Source organism: Oenanthe melanoleuca, chromosome 5 (genome assembly GCF_029582105.1).
Source record: "Oenanthe melanoleuca isolate GR-GAL-2019-014 chromosome 5, OMel1.0, whole genome shotgun sequence".
Taxonomy (NCBI): domain Eukaryota; kingdom Metazoa; phylum Chordata; class Aves; order Passeriformes; family Muscicapidae; genus Oenanthe; species Oenanthe melanoleuca.
The window spans coordinates 59,006,271-59,030,799 of record NC_079339.1 but is presented as its reverse complement, the minus strand read 5'-3'; the positions used below and the strand labels follow the sequence as shown (position 1 = coordinate 59,030,799).

General features: G+C 49.5%; 2 protein-coding genes across 2 annotated transcripts; one reads left to right on the top strand and one right to left on the bottom strand.

Annotated features, from left to right (window-relative positions):
• Window positions 1-13,466: 13,466 nt before the first annotated feature.
• RPS29 (ribosomal protein S29) lies at window positions 13,467-14,455 on the bottom strand. The gene is made up of 3 exons (XM_056492193.1): window positions 13,878-14,455; window positions 13,653-13,752; window positions 13,467-13,579 (listed from the first exon to the last, which is right to left on the bottom strand). The coding sequence occupies exons 1-3, from the start codon at window positions 13,937-13,939 to the stop codon at window positions 13,571-13,573; spliced, it is 171 nt and encodes a 56-aa protein (XP_056348168.1). The 5' UTR covers window positions 13,940-14,455; the 3' UTR covers window positions 13,467-13,570.
• A 1,244-nt stretch (window positions 14,456-15,699) lies between these two features.
• Window positions 15,700-23,649, top strand: LRR1 (leucine rich repeat protein 1). The gene is made up of 4 exons (XM_056492192.1): window positions 15,700-15,963; window positions 16,037-16,135; window positions 19,222-19,949; window positions 22,809-23,649. Exons 1-4 carry the CDS (start codon window positions 15,787-15,789, stop codon window positions 23,059-23,061), a joined length of 1,257 nt encoding a protein of 418 aa, XP_056348167.1. The 5' UTR covers window positions 15,700-15,786; the 3' UTR covers window positions 23,062-23,649.
• The last annotated feature ends 880 nt before the right edge of the window (window positions 23,650-24,529 follow it).

Here is a 24,529-nt window from a genome sequence, read left to right as displayed (position 1 = left end):
TGGGAAATCCCTCCAAGATCCAGCCCAGCCTGTCCCCAAGGCCACCCCTGCCCCTGTCCCCAAGTGCCACCTCCTCACAGATTTCAGTCCCTGCAGGGATGGGACTCCACCACTGCCCCGGGAGACTTTTCCATGAAGAAATGTTCCCAATATCCAACCCAAGCATTCCCTGGCTCAGCTTGAGGCTGTTCCCTCCCACACAGAATCACAAAATCACAGGATCACAGAATCAATCACAGAGTCACAGAATCATAGAATCAATCACAGAATCAATCACAGAGTCACAGAATTCACGGAATCACAGAATCATAAAATCAGAGGATGACAGAATGAATCACACAGTCACAGAATCACTGAATCAATCACAGAGTCACAGAACCACAAAATCACAGAATCACAGCATTAATCATGGAATCTCAGAATCACAGAATCAATCATAGAATTAATCAGAGTCAGAGAATCAATCACAGAATCATAGAATCACAGAATCACAGAACCATAGAATCACAAAACCAGAGTCACAGAATCACAGAATCAGAGTCACAGAATCACAGAATCAGAGTCACAGAATCATAGAATCAATCACAGAATCACAACATCAATCACAGAATCAATCACAGAAAGAATCACAAAATCACAGAATTACAGAATCACAGGATCAATCACAGAATTACAGAATCATAGAACCACAGAATCAATCACAGGATCAATCACAGCATCCATCACAGGATCAATCACAGGATCAATCACAGGATCAATCACAGATCACTGGGTTGGAAGAGCCCTCCAGGACCACCGAGTCCAGCCCAGCCCAACACCTCAACTCACCCATGTCTTTTTTAAAAGACACACCCAATCTTTTATAAACACATCCAGGGGTGACTCCACCACCTCCTGGACACACCATTCCAATACTTCATCACCTTTTCAGTAAAATCCTTGTCCTAAAATCCAACCTGTGTTTAAGGCTTTGTCCTCTGGTTCTGTCAGTGCTGCCTGCAGAAGGAGACCAGCCCCACCTGAGCACAGCCACATTTTGGGAAATTGAGGATGATAAAGGCACCCTGAGCCTCTTTTCTCCAGCTGAGCCCCTGCCCAGCTCCTCAGGAATTCTCCATTCCCTTCCCAGCCCCTCAGGAATTCTCCATTCCCTTCCCAGCTCCCTCAGGAATTCTCCATTCCCTTCCCAGCTCCTCAGGAATTCTCCATTCCCTTCCCAGCCCCTCAGGAATTCTCCATTCCCTGCCCAGCTCCCTCAGGAATTCTCCATTCCCTTCCCAGCCCCTCAGGAATTCTCCAGCCCAGAGGTCAGTGAGGAGGAAGAAGAGCAATGAAGGTGCCCCTGAAGCAGAACCCATCGAGGGTGATTAATTTGGGCTCATTAGGGAGGGCAAACGAGCCCAGCCATTTAACAGCACAGGATAAGGCACCACAGGAAGGCTGCTCAGTCATCAGAAACTGGGAAAATTGGGATTTTATTTGGGATTGACACTCTTTACCCATTGATAAGGGGTGATAAAGCTGCAAGAGCTTCCCAGGCATCTTCACAAATGAGCCATAAAATAGGATAAGTTCAGGATTATCCCAAAATGGGAGAAACCTTCCAATTATGCCTGAAGGAAAGTTCCTATATCCTAATGCTAATTATAGCATCCCTGGCATGGATTAGATTGATGAGGAGTAAAATAAATACTGGCTTTGAAGGCAAAATGGGGAGGGGGGGAAAGAAAGAATGAGAGAAAGAATGAAAGTGAGAAAGAATGAAAGAGAGAAAGAATGAAAGTGAGAGAGAAAGAAAGAGAGAAAGAATGAAAGAGAGAGAGAAAAAGAGAAAGAGAGAGAAAAAGAGAAAGAGACAGAAAGAGAAAGAGAGAGAAAAAGAGAAAGAGACAGAAAGAGAGAGAAAGAATGAAAGAGAAAGAAAGATAGAAAGAATGAAAGAGAGAGAGAAAGAGAGAAAGAATGAAAGAGAGAGAGAAAAAGAGAAAGAGAGAAAGAAAGAGAGAAAGAATGAAAGAGAGAAAGAATGAAAGAGAGAGAGAAAAAGAGAAAGAGACAGAAAGAGAGAGAAAGAGAGAGAAAAAGAGAAAGAGACAGAAAGAGAGAGAAAGAGAGAGAGAAAAAGAGAAAGAGACAGAAAGAGAGAGAAAGAATGAAAGAGAGAAAGAAAGAGAAAGAATGAAAGAGAGAGAGAAAAAGAGAAAGAGAGAGAAAGAGAGAGAGAAAAAGAGAAAGAGAGAGAAAGAGAGAAAAAGAGAAAGAGACAGAGAGAGAAAGAGAGAGAGAAAAAGAGAAAGAGTGAAAGAGAGAGAAAAAGAGAGAGAGAGAAAAAGAGAAAGAGACAGAAAGAGAGAGAAAAAGAGAAAGAGACAGAAAGAGAGAGAAAAAGAGAAAGAGACAGAAAGAGAGAGAAAAAGAGAAAGAGAAAGAGAGAGAAAAAGAGAGAAGAGAGAAAGAGAGAGAAAAAGAGAGAAGAGAGAAAGAGAGAGAAAAAGAGAAAGAGAGAGAAAAAGAGAAAGAGAGAGGCAGCATCTGGATTACAAAGTGAAAGGCTCAGCCACAGAATAAAAAGCACTTTATTCCTGCAAGAACATTTCCATCCGTGTACATTTCCAGGAGCACATCCATCCCCATCTCCAGTGACAGCTCTTGGAAAAAATTCCATGAAAATTTTTCTCTTGGCTGTGACAACAACCCCCCCACCCCAAAAAAAAAAAAAAAAATCCCCTTGTGCCAAAGATTCTGTATTTTCCTGACAGCCCTGCCCACAAATGGAATATCCAAACCCAAAAGTGCAAATGGAACCAGCAAGGGGCAGTTCCAAAATGGGGAAGGAGGAATATTCATTGGAATATTTTGGTTGCATCCCATCTATCCTTGTGACAGACAGACAGACAGACAGAGCTCTGAGGAGTGACAGCAAGAACCTAATTAGCACAAAGGGTAATAATTAAGGATGCAAATGCAGGAGATGTCACTCAGAAATTGAACCAGGAGTGGGCAAAGAACCATCAGATCCCTGGCTCAAGGAAAACAACCCCAGAAAAGGGATTTGAGGAGGAAAAAAGCAGGGAATGAACAGAGTTTTTTAAACAAGAGGAAAAAAAAAATCCTAAAATTCAAGGAGGTTCAGGACATTGTCCTGAAAAAATCCTAAAATTCAGGGAGGTTCAGGAAAACAGGGAATGGGTTGGAGTTTATGGGATCTTGTAGTAAGAGTGAAAGAGGCAATTCCCACTGGGATGAGGGTTTGTTCCATCTCTCCTGCTCATCACTGATGTGGGGACAAAAACTTAAACAGTAAAAAACTTTAAAAAATATTCAAGACATTGAATTAGGATTACAGAAAACCAGGCTGAGGATCCCAAGGATCAATGACCATCCACAGATTATTTGGAGAAAAAATTCCAAGCCTAAAATAAATAAATAAACGGGTGCAGAATCTGCCAGACCTGGGGAACCACTTTGAAAATCAACCCAAATATTCCAGTTATACATTTGCAAAGCCTTTTAAATCCACCCAGCCCTAAAGCCCTGTCCTGTAAGAGCATTTCCCACACCATAAAAGCATTCCTGTAGGATTTTTGGAAGCTTTTCTCACCCTATTTATCACACAAAAAGTGGCTTTTTGAATGTCCTGAGAGCACAGCCCACTGGTTTTTAATGTGGATTGGGTTTTCTGGCTCAGCTCCTCAGTGCCAAGGATTTCAGCAGGACCATATTTGTAAGCACCATTAATTCAGGGGAGTTCATCATCATCCCATAAAATGGAATTAGAAGCATCCAGCTGTTTTCCAGAGGCTGCTAAAACATGGATCAGGCAAATATCTGTGGCTGTGCCCCAGAGAAAAAAACCCCAAACAGCTTCAGTGGGGTGATTTGTTTGGGAGTGAGCAGAGAAAGAGAAAGAAAAGTTTGTGGGAAATGGATTTTTGATGGTTTCCAGAATTCCCAGGGCTGCAGTAGGAGGAGTAAAAAAAATCAGCTTGGAAAATCATGGAATTCCAGACTGGAAGGGTTGGAAAGGACCTGAAATCTCAGCCAGTTCCACCCCCCAGGTGCTCCAACCCCAAAGTCCAGCCTGGCCTTGGACCCTTCCAGGGATCAGGGGCAGCCACAGCAAATCTGGGAATTCTGTTCCAGGCTCTCCCCACCCTCTCAGGGAGGAATTCTTTCCCAAAATCCCACCTAAATCTGTTGCCTGTCAGTTTGAATCCATTCCTCCTTGTCCTGTCCCTACAAATCCTCTCCTCATCCTCCCTGGAGCTCTTTCAGGCCATTCCAAAGCTTCTCTCCAGGTGAATATTCCCAAATTTTCCCAGCCTTTCCTCAGATCCTGGTGCTTCCTCTGCAGCAGCTCCATACCCTCCTGTGCTGAAAGCAGGAAAAACCAAGGAAAAAATTGAATTTTCCAGGAAGAACCTTTCCATGGGAAGCTCCAGCCCCTCTCCCATCCCTGGAAAATCCACACGGATCCAGCAGCAGGAGGGGCTCAGCACCTCCCTGAAGAGTTTGTTCAATTCCCAAAATCGGGATCTCATCCATCCTGGAACTTTATCCAGCTGGGAGAAAACCCCCTCCAGTGTGAATTATTCCTTAAATGCTTTTCCAGGAGGGAATGGCTCAGGGCAGGAACGGGATCTTTCCAAGGGCTGGGAACCGCATCCCCCTGCGCCGGCAGAGTTAACAAACAGCTCCACCTGCTGATCCCAAACCGCGGATTCGGCATCCACAGGTGCCCGACCCAGCGGGGATTTTATCCCAGAACAATCCCATGGGATAGGGGAGAAAATCGGGAGGGGGGAAAAGTGGGAGGTCAAGACTTTAACAGGGAAAGGAAAAACAAACGAGGATTTCATTCCCCTTTTCCCACAAATCAGAATCCCCACACCAGCTTTAGGAAGAAAATTGATTTTATCCCAGCCCATTCTTTCTCCATCTTTATTCCACATTATTTATGCCAAGCTCTGGTCCCACCCTGTCCAAGGGATCCTGATTTATTCCCACCTCCCTTCCCATCCCTGGATGTAGCACACACATCATCCTCTCACCCTGGGGATCATCCCCAAAAAATGCTTTAAATCCTGGGAACAGAACAAACATTTTGTGTGTAAATTAACATGTGGGGGAGAAGGGGCATTGAAATATTGGATTTTAAAAGAGAGAAATAAAGAAAGAATCTCTTTTTCTGCTGTGGTGGGTGAATTAAACCCCTGAGAACACTGCCAGGGCATCAAAACCAGCCCTGAACAATCCCAACAATCCCCTCCTGTCTGCTGAGCTGGAAGTTTTCAAGGCAGAGCAATTTCCAAGCAAATTGTTGGATATTCCTGCTCCAGCAGCAGCAAGAGGGAGCTTGGATGAAATGGCTGCAATCCAAGGAAATGGTGAAATACAGAGAGAAAAGCAGCTGGTTCTGCAAGGAGGGAAATCAGGATTTAAACCTTTTTTGTGACAGGGCTGGGCTCATCCAGATGTTCCTGCTGCTCCAGGGATGGATAAACCTCCCTAGCAGGAATAACTGGGATTTTACACACAGCAGGGCAGGAAATGGGGCTTGGAGCCCCCTGGGGTAGTGGGAGGTGTCCCTGTCCAGGGCAGGGGTGGAATGAGGTGGGATTTAAGGTCCCTTCCAAACCCATTCCATGATTTTTAGGGAATGAAACATCCCAGGCTCTGTGGAGAGAACAACCCATAATGATGCAAAATCTCTGGAGGAGACCCTGGCCATTTATCCCAAAAAAATCCTGAGGCCAAACCCCAAATCCCAATGTTGGGGTGGGAGAGCTCCAGGTCCCTGCTGGGAGTGTCCATTCCCAAAAAATCCCTGGGAAGGAGCATTCCCCATTTTCTGCTGCCACTTCCACCTCTGAGCTGCTCCCTCTTACAGCAAAACATCAAAAATCTGGGATTTTCTCCCTTCCTGGTGGCCTCTGAGAAGTTTTGCTGCCCAAGAAGGGCTTTGCTCACTCTTGGAAATGTCCTTTGAAGGTGCCTGTCCTCTGCTCAGCCAGCTTTCCTTGGGAAAATTGGGAATTTCACACCTCCACTGAGCCCTGCTCCTCTGACAAGCAGGGAATCAGCAGCAAGACTGAGAATGAAGAGAAAACTCAGCAATTGTTTCATTTTCTGAGGAATCCAAGCTGGAAAACTCGGATTGTTTCCCAAAGGGAGAGCCAATGTCTGTTCCCAGCCAGCTCCTGGATTTGGGAAAAATTGGGAGAGCCCCTGGAGTGCTGATCCCTGCACGCAAACCCTGCCCTGGCCACAGGGAGCACCTCAAACAGGGCAGAGACCCCCAGGGGCATCAGGAACCTCGTGGCTGGAGCTCAGGAATTTCCCTGGGAATGTCTCCTTTTGGTTTTCCATGGAAATCACAGGACACAGCAGCCTTCACCCATCGTGGCTTTCAGCCAAAGCTCTGCTCTGACATTCCCACTTCTGCACCATTTGCATGGAAAATGGAATTATCCCTGTCCTAAACTACCTGGAAAGAAAGGCTAGATCCCTGACAAAGCTTCTCCTGATCTCTGATGGCCCAAAATCATTTATCCACGTGAAATCCAAGCCCCAATTCCCAATTTCAGGGGTTCAGATCCAAAGCCAAGCCCCAAACTCAAGGGGCTCCCACCCACACCTGGAAGCAGCCCCCACACTTCAGCTGAGAAGGAAAAGTGGGATTTTAACCCGAGCCAACCAGGAGAAGGAGTTGTTGGGAGTGAATCAAGGGTCAGAGGTACAGGATTCCAGCCCTGGGAGAGGAGGTGTGCTGCAAATGTCAGGAAAAGCTGGAGACATCCCCAGTGCTGAACGTGATTCATCCATCCCTCCTTTCCTTCCTTCCTTCCTTCCTTCCTTCCTTCCTTCCTTCCTTCCTTCCTTCCTTCCTTCTTCCCTTCCCTTCCCTCCTCAAGGAGGGATAAAAGGGGCTGGTTTGGGACTCTAAAATGGGATTTTGGGGATCTGGTGATTAAAGCTGAGGGAACTTTTATCAGATAAATAAATGATCACATGTCCAGGTGAGTGTTTTTCCTCCCAGGCCCATTCCAAAGATGACAAAATCTCAGGAAACGAATCCTTGGGTGACTTTATTTGCTCCCAGCCTGGATAGAGCTGTCCAGAGTTCCCTGCCCTCACCAGGTAACTTTAATCCCTTTCAAATAAATCCAAATTCCAGACTTATTTTTGCTTTGATGAGTGGATATTCCTCTCTGCAGAGGCAGAGCAAACCCAGTAAATAAAAGCCTGTGGCAGCAGGAGCTGGATGGCTGCAACTGGAAAGGTCTTGGAGTGTCTGGAGGGAAGGGAATGGATTGATTTATGATTTTAACAAGCCTGGCTGGGCAGGGAGTCGTGCCTAGATGGTTTTAAAGGCAGCAGGAGATATTAATCAAAATTAAAGCTGCTCTAAGCCACTCTCCGAGCCACTGGGCTGGGTCCTGCCTAATTGATTCCAGGCCTAAAGCAGGGCCAGGGAAAGGACAGGCTGGGATGAGGGGCTGGGGTTTGGAGCTGGATGGGGAAGCAGAGGCCTGGAACAAGATGAGGAATAACTGGGATCACTGGGAGGGGCTGTGGGATCAGGGGGTGATGGATGGGGCAGGGCTGAGGAGCAGCAGTGACATTTTGGGAGATCAGCCTGCCAAAGGTCAGCTGGGCTTGGGCTGGGAGCTGCAGTGCAGGGAAGTGATGCTTTGGGACACAAGCCTGGATTTTCAGCCTGGATGTGCTAGTGTGGAAACACATCAGCACAGGGTGATTGTCTGCAGGTGCTTTTAGTGAAGAGCTCTGGGATCAGGGTACAACCCCAAATCTGACTCCAGCATGGGTTTGAGATGGACACGTTTTTATACCCTCCTTGTTATATAACTGTATATTAATTATTAAACCCAGATTGTTCTATTGTATACACTGATCTTATCCAAGCATGAATTCTTGGCATTTTCATCAGGTCCTCCAAACATCCTTCCTCATGATTCTTATTACAATTTCATAGTTTCTCATGATTCTTATTACAATTTCATAGTTTTTCATGATTCTTATTACAATTCCATCATATCTCATGATTTTTATTACAATTAAACAATGACTATATTCAATTACCAATCATTATATTTAACAATCACATTATTTATCATATGATGATTTCACAGGTGCAGACAAAGCTCAAGGGCCTGGTTCCCTTTCCCAGCCCTACCAGACCCAACCTTTCCTTCCATCCCCTGAATCTATTGTACACATTCCCATGTTTTAGAGACATTTTAATCTACATTATCAGATGGAGCTCTAAAAGCTGTGCTGCCCCACCCAGATGCTGCCCGGCCTCATTCCTGCAGGAATTCTCCCTCTGAGGGAAAACTCCTTAAACAAGCTGAGCAGGGGGTGTTGATGGGGCTTTTCCCCACCTGGGTGAGGTCACAGGAGAGGTTTTGTTGGGAAAGACTCCAAGATCAGGCTGTGGGTGATTCCCACCTTGTTTTTCAGGACTCGTGGGGTCTCTGAATGTTCCCTGAGGTTTGGGAGGGGCTCACACAGAGCAGTGATGCCAAACCCACCTCCCATGGTCTGGACTTGGAATGGTGCAAAAATTCCAGGTTTTTATAGAAATCTGCACATCTTTTCTTATGGAACCCATATTTAATATATGGAAAATGTGAGGAGGGGCTGAGGGAGCTGGGCAGGGGCTCAGTTGGAGAAAAGGAGGCTCAGGGCCCTTGTGGCTCTGCACAACTCCCTGACAGGAGGGGACAGCCAGGGGGGATTTGGGATCTGCTCCAGGGAACAGGGACAGGAGGAGAGGGAACAGCTCAGGCTGGGCCAGGGGAGGCTCAGGGTGGAAATTTGGAACATTTCTTCATGGAAAGGTTTGTCCAGCCCTGGCACACCCCAGGACAGGGGTGCAGTTCCCATCTAAGATCGAGTCCAACCATCCCCACCCCTGCTCCATGTCCCCAGTGCCACCTCCACAGGGATTTAAAATCCCTCCAGGAATGGGGACTCCAGCATTGCCTGCTCATCCCAGAATGGTTTGGGTGGGAAAGGACCTTAAATCCCACCCCTGCCATGGCAGGGACACCTCCCACTGTCCCCACCAACCCCAGTGTCCAGCCTGGCCTTGGGCACTGCCAGGGATCCAGGGGCAGCCACAGCAAATCTGGGAATTCCATCCCAGCTCCTCACCACCCTCCCAGCCAGGAATTCCTTCCCAATATCCCATCTAAACCAACTCCCTCTGAGATTAAAGATATAAATACACAGAGGCTCTTTGAGCTGGAATGATAATTCCAACATCATCCATTGCCTGGAAAACCACAGAAATCCTGCAAACAGGGAAGACACCAATTTGATTTTTTAGTTTGTGTAAAGCAGTTTTACCACTAAACAAGTAAACATTTTTATAACTGAATAAATACTTTTCAGTTTAGTCAAGGAGCATTCAGTGGCTGTTGGCATAAATATTCAGTTATGGAAATGATTGGATGGAAATAGATTTTTCCATGCCATAAATAAACATTGTCTGCAAGGAACACACTCCCAACAAGAGGCATGAATTAGAGTCACTGGTGCCTCATGCCAGCCCTTGGGAATGTTTTATTTAGAAGCACTTCTGCTCACCACACAGCCTGATCCCATCTGCCTGGATTTTCCTGGGTGTTTATCCCACCACATTGTTAAAAACTTGAATCACAGAATCATCGAGTTTTAAAAAAATCTTTGGGATCATCCAGTCCAAGCTGTGCCTGATCCCCACTTCAGAGCTCTGAAAGCCACATCCAGGAATTCCTGGGACACCTCCAGGGATGGGAATTCCAAACCTCCCTGGGCAGCCCCTTCCAAGGCCTGAAATTTTTTTTCCTGAAAAATTCTGCTCAGCAGGCACCAACCCCCATGCTCAGGGTCTCATCCCAGAACTGGGATGGGGAAAGTTTAGCAAATGATTCTGCTAAAGGAATAAATCAAATTATAAAGCAGGAGTTTGGGATAGGTGAGCATCACTGCAGTTCCAGCTTGGTGCTGGAATTGAGCAGGGAGAAATCCATGGGATTTACCCAAATCCATGGGATTTACCCAATTCTCTGGTGCTAGATGCAGGAGTGATGCTTCCCTCGAGCTCAGCACAGCTTTTAGCCCACAAAGTGACACCCAAATGTCCCTGACTGAGTTTGACTCATCTAAAATGAATTTACAGATAAAAGCCCTCAGGTCAGGAATATTCATGGTCCCAGTGAGGATAAGGATGGTGGAGAAAGAGAAAATCAGGGATAACCTGAGCAGGGATAAAGAGTAGCTGCCTGGTTTGGGTGGGATTTTAAACTTTTGGCCCAAAATGAGGGAAGGGAAAGGAAGAGGAGGGAAGGGGAGGGAAAGGAAGAGGAAAGGAAAGGGAAAGGAAGGGGAAAGGAAGGGAAAAAGAAGGGGGAAAAAAAGGGGAAAAGAAGAGAAAAAGAAGGGAAAAAGAAGGGGAAGGAACTGGAATTTTGCTTCCAGCATCACACAGACTCAAGTGGGAGCGAAGAGAGCTCGGCTCTGCCCCAGTCCTGCTGTCCAGCAGCAAGGACACAAAATATTGGGATTTTTGAAACAAAAGCAAGGACAGGGAATCCACAGGACAGGTTGCTGCATGCCCCAGCTCGTGGAGGGAAGCTGGGATTCACGGACACAGCAGGGAGAAGGGATTGCAGGCTGACGGTGCCATCTAGCTGCTGCTCCTGGAGTGGGAATGCTGCTCCTGGAGAGGGAATGCTGCTCTGGCTTTGGGAATGCTGCTCCTGGAGAGGGAATGCTGCCCTGGCTTTGGGAATGCTGCTCCTGGAGAGGGAATGCTGCTCTGGCTTTGGGAATGCTGCACCCTCCCGGCGCTGGGAGCCATTCCCTGTGTCCTGTCCCTCCATCCCTTGTCCCCAGTCCCTCTCCAGCTCTCCTGCAGCCCCTTCAGGCTCTGCAAGGGGCTCTGAGCTCTCCCTGGATCTTTCTTTCCCTTCCCCAGGTGAGCATTCCCAGCTCTCCCAGCCCAGCTCTCCTGTTTCCTTCAGGAGAGGACTCACATTTTCCCTGCTCTTCCTTTGATCACCGAGGTATTTCAGAAGCACTTTTGTCACTCTTGATGGCCCTGGCCACATTTAATTCTCTCAGTTTATCCTTCCCAGTTCCTGTGTGCTGGGATGAATTCCCTGTATCCCCTCAGGCTGCCTTGCCCTGCTCCCACTCCTCCTTTCCTTCCATGTTTGGGTTTCTCCCTTTCCCTCACCTTGGCCCTGGAATTCTGGATTTAAGACAGCCCTAAAATCAGTGTCACTCCAAGCACCACCTCAGCTGGAGCTTAGTCCCTGCAGGAATTTGGGAATGTCAGACTGGGAGCATCAAGCTAAAAACTTATCCCAGTCTCACAGCTGGGGAAGGGAATTCCTGGTTCAGGATCCACCTGGGAGAGTGAGAAGAGCCCAAATTTCCCCCCCAGCACAGGAGGGACAGCAGAGGCACAGGATTCCCAGCAGGAATGGGACTGATTTCCTTTTCCAGCCCTGGATGAGCTGAGAACCCAGTTTCCCCCAAAGGCTTTGGAATTCCTGCTGGAGGCTGTGACAGGCACAGATTTTCTCTGGTGCATAACCCAGTGCAATTAATGGGGTTTCAGCAGTGCAAATCCCCTATAAATTCAATCCCAGCACTTGGAAGCTCCTCTCTCCCAAAGCCAAGGCATCACTAACTTCTCCTTGGCTCCATTTTATTTCCCTAAAGGAAAACATTTATTAGTTGTTTATTATTAATGCAAAGTCCTTGAAGTGGATTTTGATTTCACCTGTTCTTCAGGGGAATCAGCAGCACTTTATAAAAATCACTTTGCATCCAAATAAGTTCCAGCTTCACATCCATGAACCTCCAGAGACTGGAGCCACCAGAAACAAAATGCAATTTTCAGGCTGAGCTCAGGAAATTCAAGGTTTTGGCACCTCATCTTCGTTGTATATGGGGCAATAAATACCTGGTTAAGGCAGCAATGAGGTAAAAAGGAATTACAGCTTGTCCTACACCACTTCCCCCAGGCTTGGAAGATGGCAGCAACACAACAGGGAAAGGCAATTGTGATTTTGTAATTTTACAAAATTAGGTACCAACAGAGGTGTTGGAACGTTTACAAGGTAATTTAAAAACATATTTTAGCTTTGGTTTCAATAGGGATTTGCTTTGCAATTACCATCCCCAGCTATTTTATTCTTGTTTTTCCATTATGAGGAAAAAAAAAATGTTCTGGCAGAGATTTGGGGTCCAGATCCTCAGGGAAAATTATCCCTTTTACTCAGGAAAAGGGGACAAATATCCATAATTCCCTGCCTGGCTTGAACAGCTCTTGCAGCTCTGAGAATCCAAAAATTCTCAATCCTGCTGCTGATGAAAACAGATTTCCCACTGGGAAGTGCCTCAAACACCAGAGAGGCAGCAGGAGGAAAGCTGGACACAGCAGTGGAACTGCAGAGACCCTCCCATCACATTTTGTATCCAGATTTTGTGTTTTTCTGAAACTGTACCTCAGTTGAAACCCCCCTAGAAATTCAGTATTGTGGTTAAAAAGGCAGTGAGGGTTTTGTGGTTTTTAGGAACACTGAAACAAAACAAACACATCCCACAGGATTCCCCTCCCTGCCTACAGCAATAAAAACTGGGGGGAAAAACCCAAAACCACCACCAGAGCAACTGAGTATTTTTATTTTTTAGTGCAGAACCTTCACACTGAAAAGTTTTGTGTAAGAACCATGATTTAAGCATTTCTCACTCAAAATGAGAGGCACAGCCACCTCCTGGTGAGGAACCCAGCCCTTCCCCAGGGCTCCCAGATCCAAATCCTCACCCCTGTGCCACACATGGATGGATTTAGAAAGTGGAATGAGTTGCTTCCTCCCCATCTAGTGCAAATTGTCCCTGCCCAGGGCAAGACACTGGAATTGAATGGACTTCAGCAGCCTTTCCAACCAAACCATTCCAAACTCTGTGATAATCCCACAGCCCTGCAGCTTTGGCTAAGGGCACAGCTGGGTTTGCTCCCATTCCCTCCTCACCACCTCATCTCACATTTCACTGATTTCAGAACCAGCAGGACAAAATAAAGGCTCCTGGGTATTCCCAGAGATCTGCAGATCAGCTGGGAGGGATCAGCATTGGCTCACACCCCAGGGTGAGCAGAGCATGCTCCTGGACAGTCCCCTCAGAGCAAGGCACTGAATGAAAGAACACCCAGATAATCCCCTCTAAAGGACTTGGGAAACATAGTTCCAGACCTCTGGCACTCTAAAGTGTGTCATTAACTCACTCCCTTCAGAGCAGCTTGGCTGCCCCTGGATCCCAAGGCCAGGCTGGCCAGGGCTCGGAGCAGCCGGGATATGGAAGGTTGGGAAGCCCCCGCACTTTGTACAGAGAAGAACGCGCAGAGCCGCTAAAACCCGCACAGAAGGGAAACACGCACGATCAGCTGGGTTAGGAGATCATTTATTAAGTAAGGCTGAGCCGAGACGCTGCAGATGTGTCAGTCAGGGAGGCCCCGGGAGCTCCTGGCTGCCGCCCCATCCTCGCGGGCTCAGTCCAGCTGCAAGAGAGCGAGAGATGAGGGCGGTGAGCGGGACCCGGCACCCCGAGCCCTCCCGCGGCCGCGGCCTCACCTTGATGAAGCCGATGTCCTTGGCGTACTGGCGGAAGCACTGCCGGCACATGTTGAGCCCGTATTTGCGGATGAGGCCGTGGCGGTTGGAGCACACGCGGCTGTGAGGGGAACAGAGAGAGGCGGGTGAGGGCGGGGAATGGCGCCGGGAAGGAGGGTGGGAATGGGAGAGGAAGGGAGGTGAGGCGGCAGCCACGACCCGGGGAGCGCAAGGAGCGGCACTGACCAAGAGCGGGAGCCCTGGCCGAACTTCCTGGGGTGGCTCCAGTAGAGCTGCTGGTGGCCCATGGCTGCGCGGTACCGAGAGAAAGATGGCGGCGGCCGCCTGCCCTTATACCCCTCACGGCGCCTCCCGGCGTGCACCGCGCGGCTCCCGCTTCCCGCCCACAGCGGTGGGTGGCTCCCTCCGCGCCGTGACGTCACGCAGTAGGCGGTGCCGGTCTGCCCGCCCCGTGACGTCACCGCTGCAGAAGCTCGTATGTGCGGCGGAGCACGGTGCGAGCGCCGGGCGCGGTGGCGCGCGCCTGTAGTCCCAGCTGCCGGGGAGGCTGAGCCCGACGGATCGCTTGAGCCCAGGAGTTCTGGGCTGCCGTGCGCTGTGCCGAGCGGGCGTCCAAGCTAAGGCCGCCATCAATATGGTGACCCGCGGGGAGCTGCGGGACACCAGGTTGACTAAGGAGGGGTGAACCGGCCCAGGTCGGAGACGGAGCAGGTCAAAGCTCCCGTGGCGGTCAGTAGCGGGATCGCGCCTGTGAATAGCCACGCCAGCGTAGCCTGGGCAACACAGAGACACGCGGGCTCCCCTTTTGCACAGCCCCACCCAAAACCGAACCCCGACGCCCCAAAAACACCCTTTTACCCCAAAACACAACACAAACAACACCGCCTCCTACTGCACAAACACCGCACCGCACCCAGCGCCGCTCAACTCGCCCACAAACACATCTCCGACACCGACCCGCCCTCCAATAACACACCTGCACACACACTGCTCCAACGCCTCCCCGATTCTTTGGCTTTTTTCCTCCCGATCAAGCTTCATCTGCTCAAAGCCGCCTCACGCCGGCCGGGGCTGCACCGACACCAATTCCTCTGTCCGTTCCTTCGCTCCCCGTTGCTCATTCTCCCCTCTAACCCCTTTTCAAAGCCACCAGCTGTGTTATGCTTCATTTGATGCTTATGGAAAACTCCGTACTTCATGTCGTGCTCGGCCATGCCTGTGCATTAGGTAAGCGGGAGCTGGGGATTAGATGGGTGGATTTAAGTAAACTTTAGAGTATAAATCATTTTGCTTTTTATTCTCTGGCGTGTTTGATTTGTGGACAACTTCCACCTTGCGCCCTGCAGAGAATACACAAACCTTTCTCCTTTCTAAACTTCACTCGTTGTTTGTGGCGTAAGATTCGGCAACACCCTCAGCTCCGTGTCCTCCCACAACTCCCCGTGTCCCCTCACCCTCCATGTCCCCTCACACCCATGTCCCCTCACACTCCGTGTCCTCTCACACGCCATGCCCCTTCATCCTCCATGTCCCTTCACTTCTCATGTCCCCTCACACTCCATATCCCCTCACTCCGTGTTCCCTCACACTGTCGCCTCACACGCCATGCCCCTTCACACCCCGTGTCCCATTCACACTCCCTATACCCTCACACTCCATGTTCCCCTCACACTCCATGTTCCCCTCACACCCATGTTCCCCTCACACTCCATATCCCCTCACCCTATATCCCCTCACCCACCGTCCCTCCCTCCTCCTCTCTCCCCTTTCCCGCCACGCCGCACCAGCCGCCTCCAGCAGGAGGTGCCCGCGGCCCGGCCCGCGCGGCGGCCGCTGCTCTGAGGCCCCGCTCTGGGGCTGCCCGCCGCTGCCGGTGCTGCCGCTGCCGCCGGTACCAGCGGGGCCGCCGCCCTCCCTTCCCGCGCTGCCATCCCGCTGGCCGGGCGGCTCCGCGCCCCTCACCGGAGCGGCAGCCAGGGCAGGCAGCACAGCGGGCAGGCAGCGCAGCGGGCGGGCAGGCAGCACAGAGGGCGGCTGTGCGCGCACAGCGCGGGAGGCCCCCGGCGGCGCCGCCCGCCGTGCGCGGGCCGGGGCCGGTACCGGGATCAGCAGCGGGATCAGCAGCGGGGCCGCGATGCGGCTGCAGTGCGAGGTGGAGGTGCTCAGCCGGCTCCTGCCCACCTGCGGGCTGCGGGGCCGCGGCCGCGCCGCTCGGGCGCTGGTGTCGCTGGGGCGGCCGCCCGGCGCTGCCGGGGCCGGCGTGTACCTGATGGTGTGCACGGCGCGGGACCGCGGCGGGGCTCGCTACAAGGTGGGGGCGGCGGCGGGCGGGAGCGGGCGGGGAGCCCCGGGCGGCCGCTGAGCCCGGCCCGCTGTGCCCGCAGGTGCAGCAGAACGTGGAGCGGCTCTTCACGCGCTTCGTGGAGGAGGGAAAGGCCACGGTGCGGCTGCGGGAGCCCGCGGTGGATCTGTGCCTCAGCAAGGTGGGAACGGGACGGGATAACAGCGGGAACGGGCTCTGACCGCCGGGCGACGGGATGAGGCACGTCCGGATTGCAGCGTTTGGGTTGTTGGGACATTAAATCCCATCCCGTTCCACACCTCCCACTGTCCCAGCTGCCCCAAGCCCTGTCCAGCCTGGCCTTGGACATTTCCAGGGATCAGGGGCAGCTACAGCTGCTGTGGGATTGTCTCCCCGGGCTCCCCATCCTCCCAGCCAGGAATTCCCAATGTCCCATCCATCCCTGCCCTCTGGCAGTGGAGCCATTCCTTCTTTTCTGGGCTGTCTTTCTCTTCTGCTCCAGATGTCCATTTTCATGCTTTGCTTCAAAGTTTCTTTCTAAAAAAACTTTTTTCAACTCTCTGATGCAGTGTTGGTCTTTGGCCTTAAATTCCATGAAATAATTCTTTCTTTTTCCTGTTTCTGATGGAAAAAGAAACGGAGAATCCTTTTGTTTCCCTTTGTTTGCAGGGCACAGGCACCATCGATCTTTATTTCAAACACCACTGTATTTATTCAGTTCCCAGATGATTTTCAGAACTCACCAAAATAATCACATATTATCACTAAATTCTCATGTCATTTCTTCTGTGTGTGTTGCAGGAACCCTTTGTAGCCTCATAAGAGAAAAAAGTGGGGCAGGTTTTCTAAAAGCTCTGAGTTCTTACCTAAACCTTTGGAGTCAGGCTGTGTAAATGAAATTAAATAATGTTGATTGCTGGTTTAGAAAATCCTTTTTCCTTCCTATTATCTGAACCTGAGGAAAGCAGCATTAATTTTCTAAACCTGTTAAGGACTTAAATAGGAAGGGAGGACACCAAACCCAGTTATAATTTCTCCTGTTAGAAGCCAATGTGTGCTGTATTTTGGAAGAATTAAGGCTTTTGTATGAGGTTCAGAATAACTTCTGCTTCCATTACTCTGAATTTTTCTGCTAGGAAATGAGAAATCAAAAAGTTTATCTCAAAATATTACAGCTTCTTCTTAAGCTCTCCAAATCTAGAACCCAAATTTAAGATGTTTCATCACTTTCCCCTAGTTATCTGCCAGATTTTTATTACTTCATTACAGAAAAGCTTCTTAACTCTCAAAGAATAAAGAAAAACTTTGTTTGCAAGAGATTTCCAAATACTGGCCACTGCTTGTGCTCTGCCAGGCACTGGATTTTCTGCACTCAGCCAGGTCAGGAATGGAGTTGGGAAATACCATTCACCCCTGGAGCAGAAAAAATAAATTCTGGGTGTTTCCTGGTGTTTTTTTCCTTTCTCTGAGACTTGGGAGGCATCAGCTTTAAACTCCTTGTCCAACATCATCTCTGGGGCTGAAATTTTGGGCTTGGGGCAGGAAATTGCATCCTGAGCTCTTCCAAGTAATTATTGGCTTTTTTTAAATTAATTATTATTTTTAATCTTAGATGTGTGAGTATTTTTCTCAGCACATTCAGGGTTTGTCAACAAGAGGTTTGGAGATCTGACACAGCTCATAGGGGGGTGTTGTGGAGGGAATTGTGCTTTGTGCTTTAGAGCAAAGAAATCCTGCCTGTAACTTCATTCTGCTGTACAATATTGACTTCACTTGGTCCTTGCAGATCTGCAGGACTTCTGGGACTTAATTTCCATTTTAGTTTTCTTGGAAATGCCACAAATCAGCCTGGAATTAGGGGAAATTCTGCAGCTAAATGTGTGTTAGAATGGCTGAAATAATGAGGGTTGGTGGTTGTAGAGTCCCAGGATGGTTTGGGATAGAAGGGATCTTAAATCCCATCCCTTCCACCCCTCCCACCATTCCAGCCTGGCCTGGGACATTTCCAGGGATCCAGGGGCAGCCCCAGCTTCTCTGGGTAACTTTGGACACAAAGGTGTTTGTTGTGAATCCTCCCCACCTCTGGAAGGTGTCACAGCAGGAGTTGTGCTTGGAATGCTTAAAGAAAATGAGAATTTTAATTTACAGATACCTTTATTGAATGTCTTTATTTCTCTCACATTTCCATCCAGAATTATCTCCAATATCTTTATTTTCTCGTGCTTATAGCACATTATGTGCTCCAGCCCTGAACCCTCTCAAATTTGGTCTGAACTAACTCATCTAAGAGCAAAATTGTCTTTGAGGTACAAAATGTGTTCCTGGGCTTGGGCAAGTGGCAGCTGGGGACACAAGGACATCCTCTGGGTCTCAGAACTCCAAGGTAGTTCTTTTCTTTTCCTTCTGTGGTTGCAATGTGGTTTTTTATTTTAGAATTCACTGTTTAGCTCAGTGCCTGTGAGCTGCACGTCAGCTCGAGCAGAGACTTGCTGGAAAATCTAGAAGAGAAATATTTGGTCACAAATGTTCATTGAATTGAATTAAATCAGGGCAGCAGATCCATCAGAGATTTCTGGAACTGTAATTAAAATACAGATCATTTGATACTCTGATATTGAGAGTCAGTGGGAGCCTTTAATGCCAGAGGGCAGCAATGGGTGGGGTTTGGGAAGGAATTGTTGTCTGTGAGGGTGGGGAGGCCCTGGAATGGAATTCCCAGAGCAGCTGTGGCTGCCCCTGGATCCCAGGTTGGACATTGGGCTTGGAGCAGCCTGGGACAGTGGGAGGTGTCCCTGCCATGGCAGGGGTTTGAAGAGGATGGGATTTAGGATTCCTTCCAACCCAAACCATCCTGAGATTTACTGTCAAAATGTTGTCTCCTACCTCAAGTATTTTGTCTTCACAAAGAATTTGCCTCTGGCCTGCTGCTGGCACAGCCAGAGCTGTGAGTGGCCACAAGCACTGCCTGAGCTTCCACCTTCCTTGTGCTGAATTCAACCCCAACTTCCATCCTTTTCTTTCCTAGAAACTTCCAGGAACTATTGCCTCAGGTTTGAGACCTCTGATTTCCCCATTTGTGTTTGTTCTTTGTCCTGGTGGATTTTAGGGAGCTCCCAGTGCATTTTTTCTGTGCTTTATTTCCAGCTGTGGATTCAGTGCTTTGTTCCTTCTCTGTGTGCTTCAGCACAGATTAATCATAGCAGAGCTCAGGAAGGGTTAATAATCAGGGTAATGAACATTTACCTCCAGCCTTGTGTTCCCCTGCAGGCAAATGTGATCAGTTTAAAGACTTTCCTTTCAGCCGTGAGACTGGCTCACCAAGGCAGCGACACCGGCGTCCTCCCGCTGTCACCTCTGGTCCCAGCCAAGAACTCCGACGTGGAGAAGCCCAAAACCAAAATGATCATCACTTCCAGGAGGGATTACCCCCTCACCAAGAGCTTCCCTTTCTCCCTGGAGCACCTGCAGACCTCCTACTGCAAGCTGGCCAGGGTGGACAGCCGGGTGCTGTGCCTGAGGAAGCTGCGCAAGCTGGACCTGAGCCACAACCACATCAAGCAGCTGCCGGCCACGCTGGGGGACCTGGTGTGCCTGCAGGAGCTGGACCTGCACGACAACCACCTGGAGGCCTTCAGTGCAGCCCTGTGCAGCTCAGGCCTGCAGAAATCCCTGCAGCTGCTGGACCTGAGCCAGAACCAGATCCGGGCGCTGCCGCTGGAGTTCTGCCAGCTGCGGGCGCTGGTGCGGCTGCGGCTGGACGACAACGCGCTGCTGCGCCTGCCCTGCCGCATCGGGCAGCTGGGCCGCCTGCGCTGCCTGTCCGCAGCCCGCAACAAGCTGCCCTTCCTGCCCTCCGACTTCAGGAGACTCTCCCTGGAGAACCTGGATCTCTTTGGGAATCCTTTCGAGCAGCCCAACCCGCTGGTGCCCAACATCCAGCTGAAAATCCCCCTGACGCTGCTGGAGTGCGCTGCCAGGGCTGCTGTCAACCACAGGTGAGGCAGGGCTGGCACTGCTCCTTCCTTCCCCTGTGCCTGGATCCTCACTGTGCTGCTGTGAAGGACAGGTGTCTGCCAGAAAGGCAGGAGCTTCTCTTTGAAGTGGAGAATGTAAACCCCCTCCCTTCAAATTATTATTTTAATTTTGAAATGAAGGGGCTCTCAGGCAAAGAGATGGGAATTAGGAATAACAGTTCTTTACTAGGAAAATTAAAATAGAAATGCAGTATTATACAGAACAATCCCAGCCCTGCCAGAGTCAGAATCCAAGCTGACACCCGTCAGTCAGTCAGGGTGTTGGCACAGTCCCATTCCATGGTGGCTGCATCCTCCTGCAGGGGCAGATGTGGTTCAGCTGGAGCAGTGCTCCTGGAGAAGGTGCAGTTTCCTCTGAAGCTCCAGGGATGATGTGCAAAGGTCTGGTTTTCCTCTGGAATCCAGTGGAAAGAAGGTGCCTTGGTGTCCCAAAATGTCAGTTTTTATCTGGGTAGGAAAGGCTTGGCTCCTCCCCTGGCTGGAGCATCTCCCATGGGATGATGGAATTTTATCAGTCATGCCCTGGGACTCACTGGCCATGAACAGGAGATATCTCCTGGAGGGAGGATGGGCTGTGGGAAGATAAAGATGATTGCCCAGCTGGTTTAAAGATGGCCCATGAGCAGATAATGTGTGCCAGGAGATCAGGGGCACTGCCCCAGCTGGGGTAACAGATGGGAATTCACATTTCTGACCACATCAACCCAACACACTCACCTGTTAACTTCATAAGATTAAAATTCCTCTTGTCAAGTCATCAGGATAAGGCAGGGAATTAGTGCCTTTGGGAGCATTTAAGGAAAGACAGAGCTTGAAATGTTTTCACCCACCAGAATAATTTTTGGCCAACTTTGGGAAAAGAGAATCAGTTCTACAACCCTGAGCCACTTCTGCAGGTTTCTCCCTGCCATAGGTTTTCCTTAAGTTCCTAATTTCCCTTGGTGTTGGAGCTGTTCTGGCTTATTCACAGAAGCCCAGCTCTGAAGTAATTTTAAAAAATATTATTTCACCAAGTAAATATCATCCTCCCAGGCTGCTGTTTGTTATCAGCTCCCTCCTTTTCCCTTCCAGCTCTGATCCTTCATGTACCAGGAGCCTCCAGGTAGCAGCAGCTGCTGCTCCCACCCTGCTCTGGTTGGGAAGGGAGCACAAAGACAGAAATTTGGCTCAGAATGCAGGGAGAGAGAGGGTGAAAGTGCCCCTAATCTTCATCCTGTGCCCATTCCTGCCTTGAGGGTGGGGAGTGCCCCATAATCCGGGGTAATTGTGCAGAAATTTCCACCAAAAGCATCCATGGGCACACCCTGAAGGGAGCTGAGCCACCACATGTTCTGGGCAAATCACCCACTTCTGACCTTGCTGATTTTGTAATTAAACACCACATGGCTGCTTCCCCAGCTTTATATAAATTGCAGTGGGTTTGATGTAAATAATTTTTTTTAATCCCTCAGCACTGGTCAGATTTCAGTTGCTGTAAAAACCTTGAGAAAGAGACAAAACACAAGGAGAAGGTGAAAAAATAATGTTTGGAAATCAGTCTTCATTCTGGGAAAGTACCAGAGTTCTTGATGATGCTTTTCCCAGAAAAAAAAAAAGGTGTTCTGAAATTAAAGTGGTGAAAAAACCCCAGAGGAGCCTGAGCTGTGTGAGTGTTGCTGTGTGGAGGGATTGGGTGTGTAGGTGGAGGCAGGATGTGAGTCAGTGGGATGTGTGCTGGGTTTGGAGTTCCAGCTGGGCCCTGCTGAGACCCACACTCAGCTACCCCAAAAAACACACAGTTCCTCAGAATTATTTATTTTGTACCCCACACTCCACTCTGCTCCACTGTAATTCCAAAAGGAGCAATTCCTGTTCCCAACTCTGGATGTCATTGCTGACACGATGGATGGAGAGAGCTGTGCAGCAGGAGAACTTTTCATTTCATGCCTGCAGGGCAGTGCTGCTGCAAAGGCTCAATTATCTCCTGCTTTCTCTGAGCTGTGTTTTAATGCTGCTGCTCCTGGGTGTAAGAGAGGGAGGAGTAAATTGTGGGTGCTGTGCCAGGCCAGGGTGAAGCACAGGGAATGTGAGGGAAGAACAGAATGTGCCCAGTTGTCTCATTATTCTTAATCTGCCTTTAATTCTCTAATTCTCATTACTCTTAATCTTTCTGACTCCCTAACTGGCCGTGGCTGCCAGGAATGCTGAGAGCTCCCTGGTGTGGTGTCTCCTGGAGTTCATGTCCCTAGGGATTGCCTTGGGAAGTGGCATTTCATTCCTAACCAGTCCCAAACCTCTGGTTTTCCCTGTCTGTGTGATGCCTGGAGAGGCTGAGCTGGAGCAGAGGCTGGACAGAGTTAAAGGAATAAAGGGATTTATTAAAACCCTTCACAGGATTCACCTTGGGCAGTGCCAGAGCCCAGCTGTGCTCACACCCAGGATGGACCCCAGTCATTAATTTTCTCACTTTGATCAGTTTGGGTCCATTCCCACACTGGGGTCACTGCCCAGCCCCAGCTCCAGGCTCTGCAGTCCCACCCTCCCAGATTCTCTCCCCAATTCTCTCAGTTTGCACTTTGTGGGGCTGGAGCTGCAGCCTGTCCTTGGTTCTGGGCTGGAACAGGATTGTTGTGTGTGCCTGAGCTGGGAGGGGAACTTGGGACACTTTGTGTGAGTTCAGAGTTGTATATAAAGTTGTGTATATATATATATATATAAATCTAAAACTCAAGGCACTGTGTGCCCTGGGAATGGCATCTCCCAGCTGGTGCCTGTGTCCTGTCCCTGCTCTGAGTTCACAGGTGACTGTGCTGATCTCCCCCTCCCTCTGTCATCCCACAGAATCCCTTATGGCTGTCACCTCCTCCCTTCCCACCTCTGCAAGGACCTGGAAGTGGCCAAGACGTGTGTGTGTGGGAGTGCCTGCCTGAGCAGCTTCATCCAGATCACGGTGACCATGAACCTGCACCACGTGGCTCACACCGTGGTGCTCGTGGACAACATGGGGGGCACCGAGGCTCCTGTGCTCTGCTACTTCTGCTCCCTGGACTGCTACTCCCAGTTCCTGGACAGGCACCTGCAGAGCAGTGGGTGACAGAGCAGAGCAGCTCTGGGAGCTGGGAGTGTTTCCTGCCCGTTCCCAGCCTGTGAACAAACCCTCTGGCAGTCAGGGGACACGGCCTGGCCTGGCCTGGCTCCTCTGCCCCCCTGGGATCTCCTCAGCAATGTTTAGCTGCAGAGAACCTTCCTTAGAATGTATTTCCTTTTTGCTGTTCCCAGGGCTTTGCTGGGAGTTTTCTGTGTTTTGTGGGGTCGGTGGTTCCTTCTCGGAAGGACAAAGTGAGTTTATCCCAAAGTTACCCAGCCAGGCTCTGAGCTCTGCCCACGGGCAAGGACTGCACTCCACTCCTCCCAAGGGAGGAGAATCCACATCCAGACCAAGTCCAGAATTCCAGGTGCTTCTTTTTATAAAGGTTCTGTTACAACATTCCTCCTTGGAGCAGGGACCAGCACTGCTGGGTTTTTACCAGAGCAAATGTTTTTTTTTTGGGGTTTCTCTCTTTGTGATACCAGAAATGTCTTTTTTCTAAATACGTGCCTGAAACTTTGTTTCTTAATCCTCCTGTTTTAACGATTCTTGAATTTGTTTCACTGTGTTGACTTATTAAATTTTGAAACTTTTCTGTGGATGTGTAGATTGTGTCTTCTCTGAGGAGTTTTCCATCCAGTGTATTCCAGGAATTAACTGCTGGTATTTTTCTGGGGAAGACACCAAAATTGAGCATATCCACAAACTCTTTTATTTCCTGTCTTGTCAGCTGCTCCATGACTGGGAGATGGGAACAGCAGGGAACAAAGGTCCCTTGAGAAATTTTTAGGAATCCCATTCCCTGGAACATGTGATGCCTTGGGGGCAGCACACTGAAGTGCTGGGGGAGGTTTCATTTGGATATTGAGAAAATTTCTTCATGAAAAGGGGTCTGGCACTGCTGGAGTCCCCATCCCTGCAGGGATTTAAGATCCCTGTGGATGTGGCACTTGGGGCACAGGGCAGGGGTGGCCTTGGCAGTGCTGGGGATGGTTGGACTCAGTTTTAGAGGTTTTTCCCAGTTTTAATGATTCCATAATCCTGTGAATTCCATCCTTCCCATGTAAGCAGAGCTGACCCTGGGCTGATCCTAAAGGGAGAGAGATTCCCACTGCAGAGATTCCTCAAGGAAAAACCCTTTTTGGGTGGAGCACATGATCAGGGAAGGGAATTGGGGCAGGCAAAAAATCATGGGCTCCTGTGGAACTCCAGGAATTTGGGATGCAGCTCTGGCAGAGTCTGTGCCTCCCTGTGGGAATGTCAGTCCCAAAGCTTCCCCCAATCTACTGATACCTGGAGAGGCTCCCTGGAGCAGAGGCTGGGCAGAGTTAAAGGAATAAAGGGATTTATTAAAACCCTTCACAGGATTCACCTTGGGCAGTGCCAGAGCCCAGCTGTGCTCACACCCACAAGGAGAACTTGTGACACTTTGTGTGAGCTCAGAGTTGTATCCTAATGTGTAAAATATGAATGT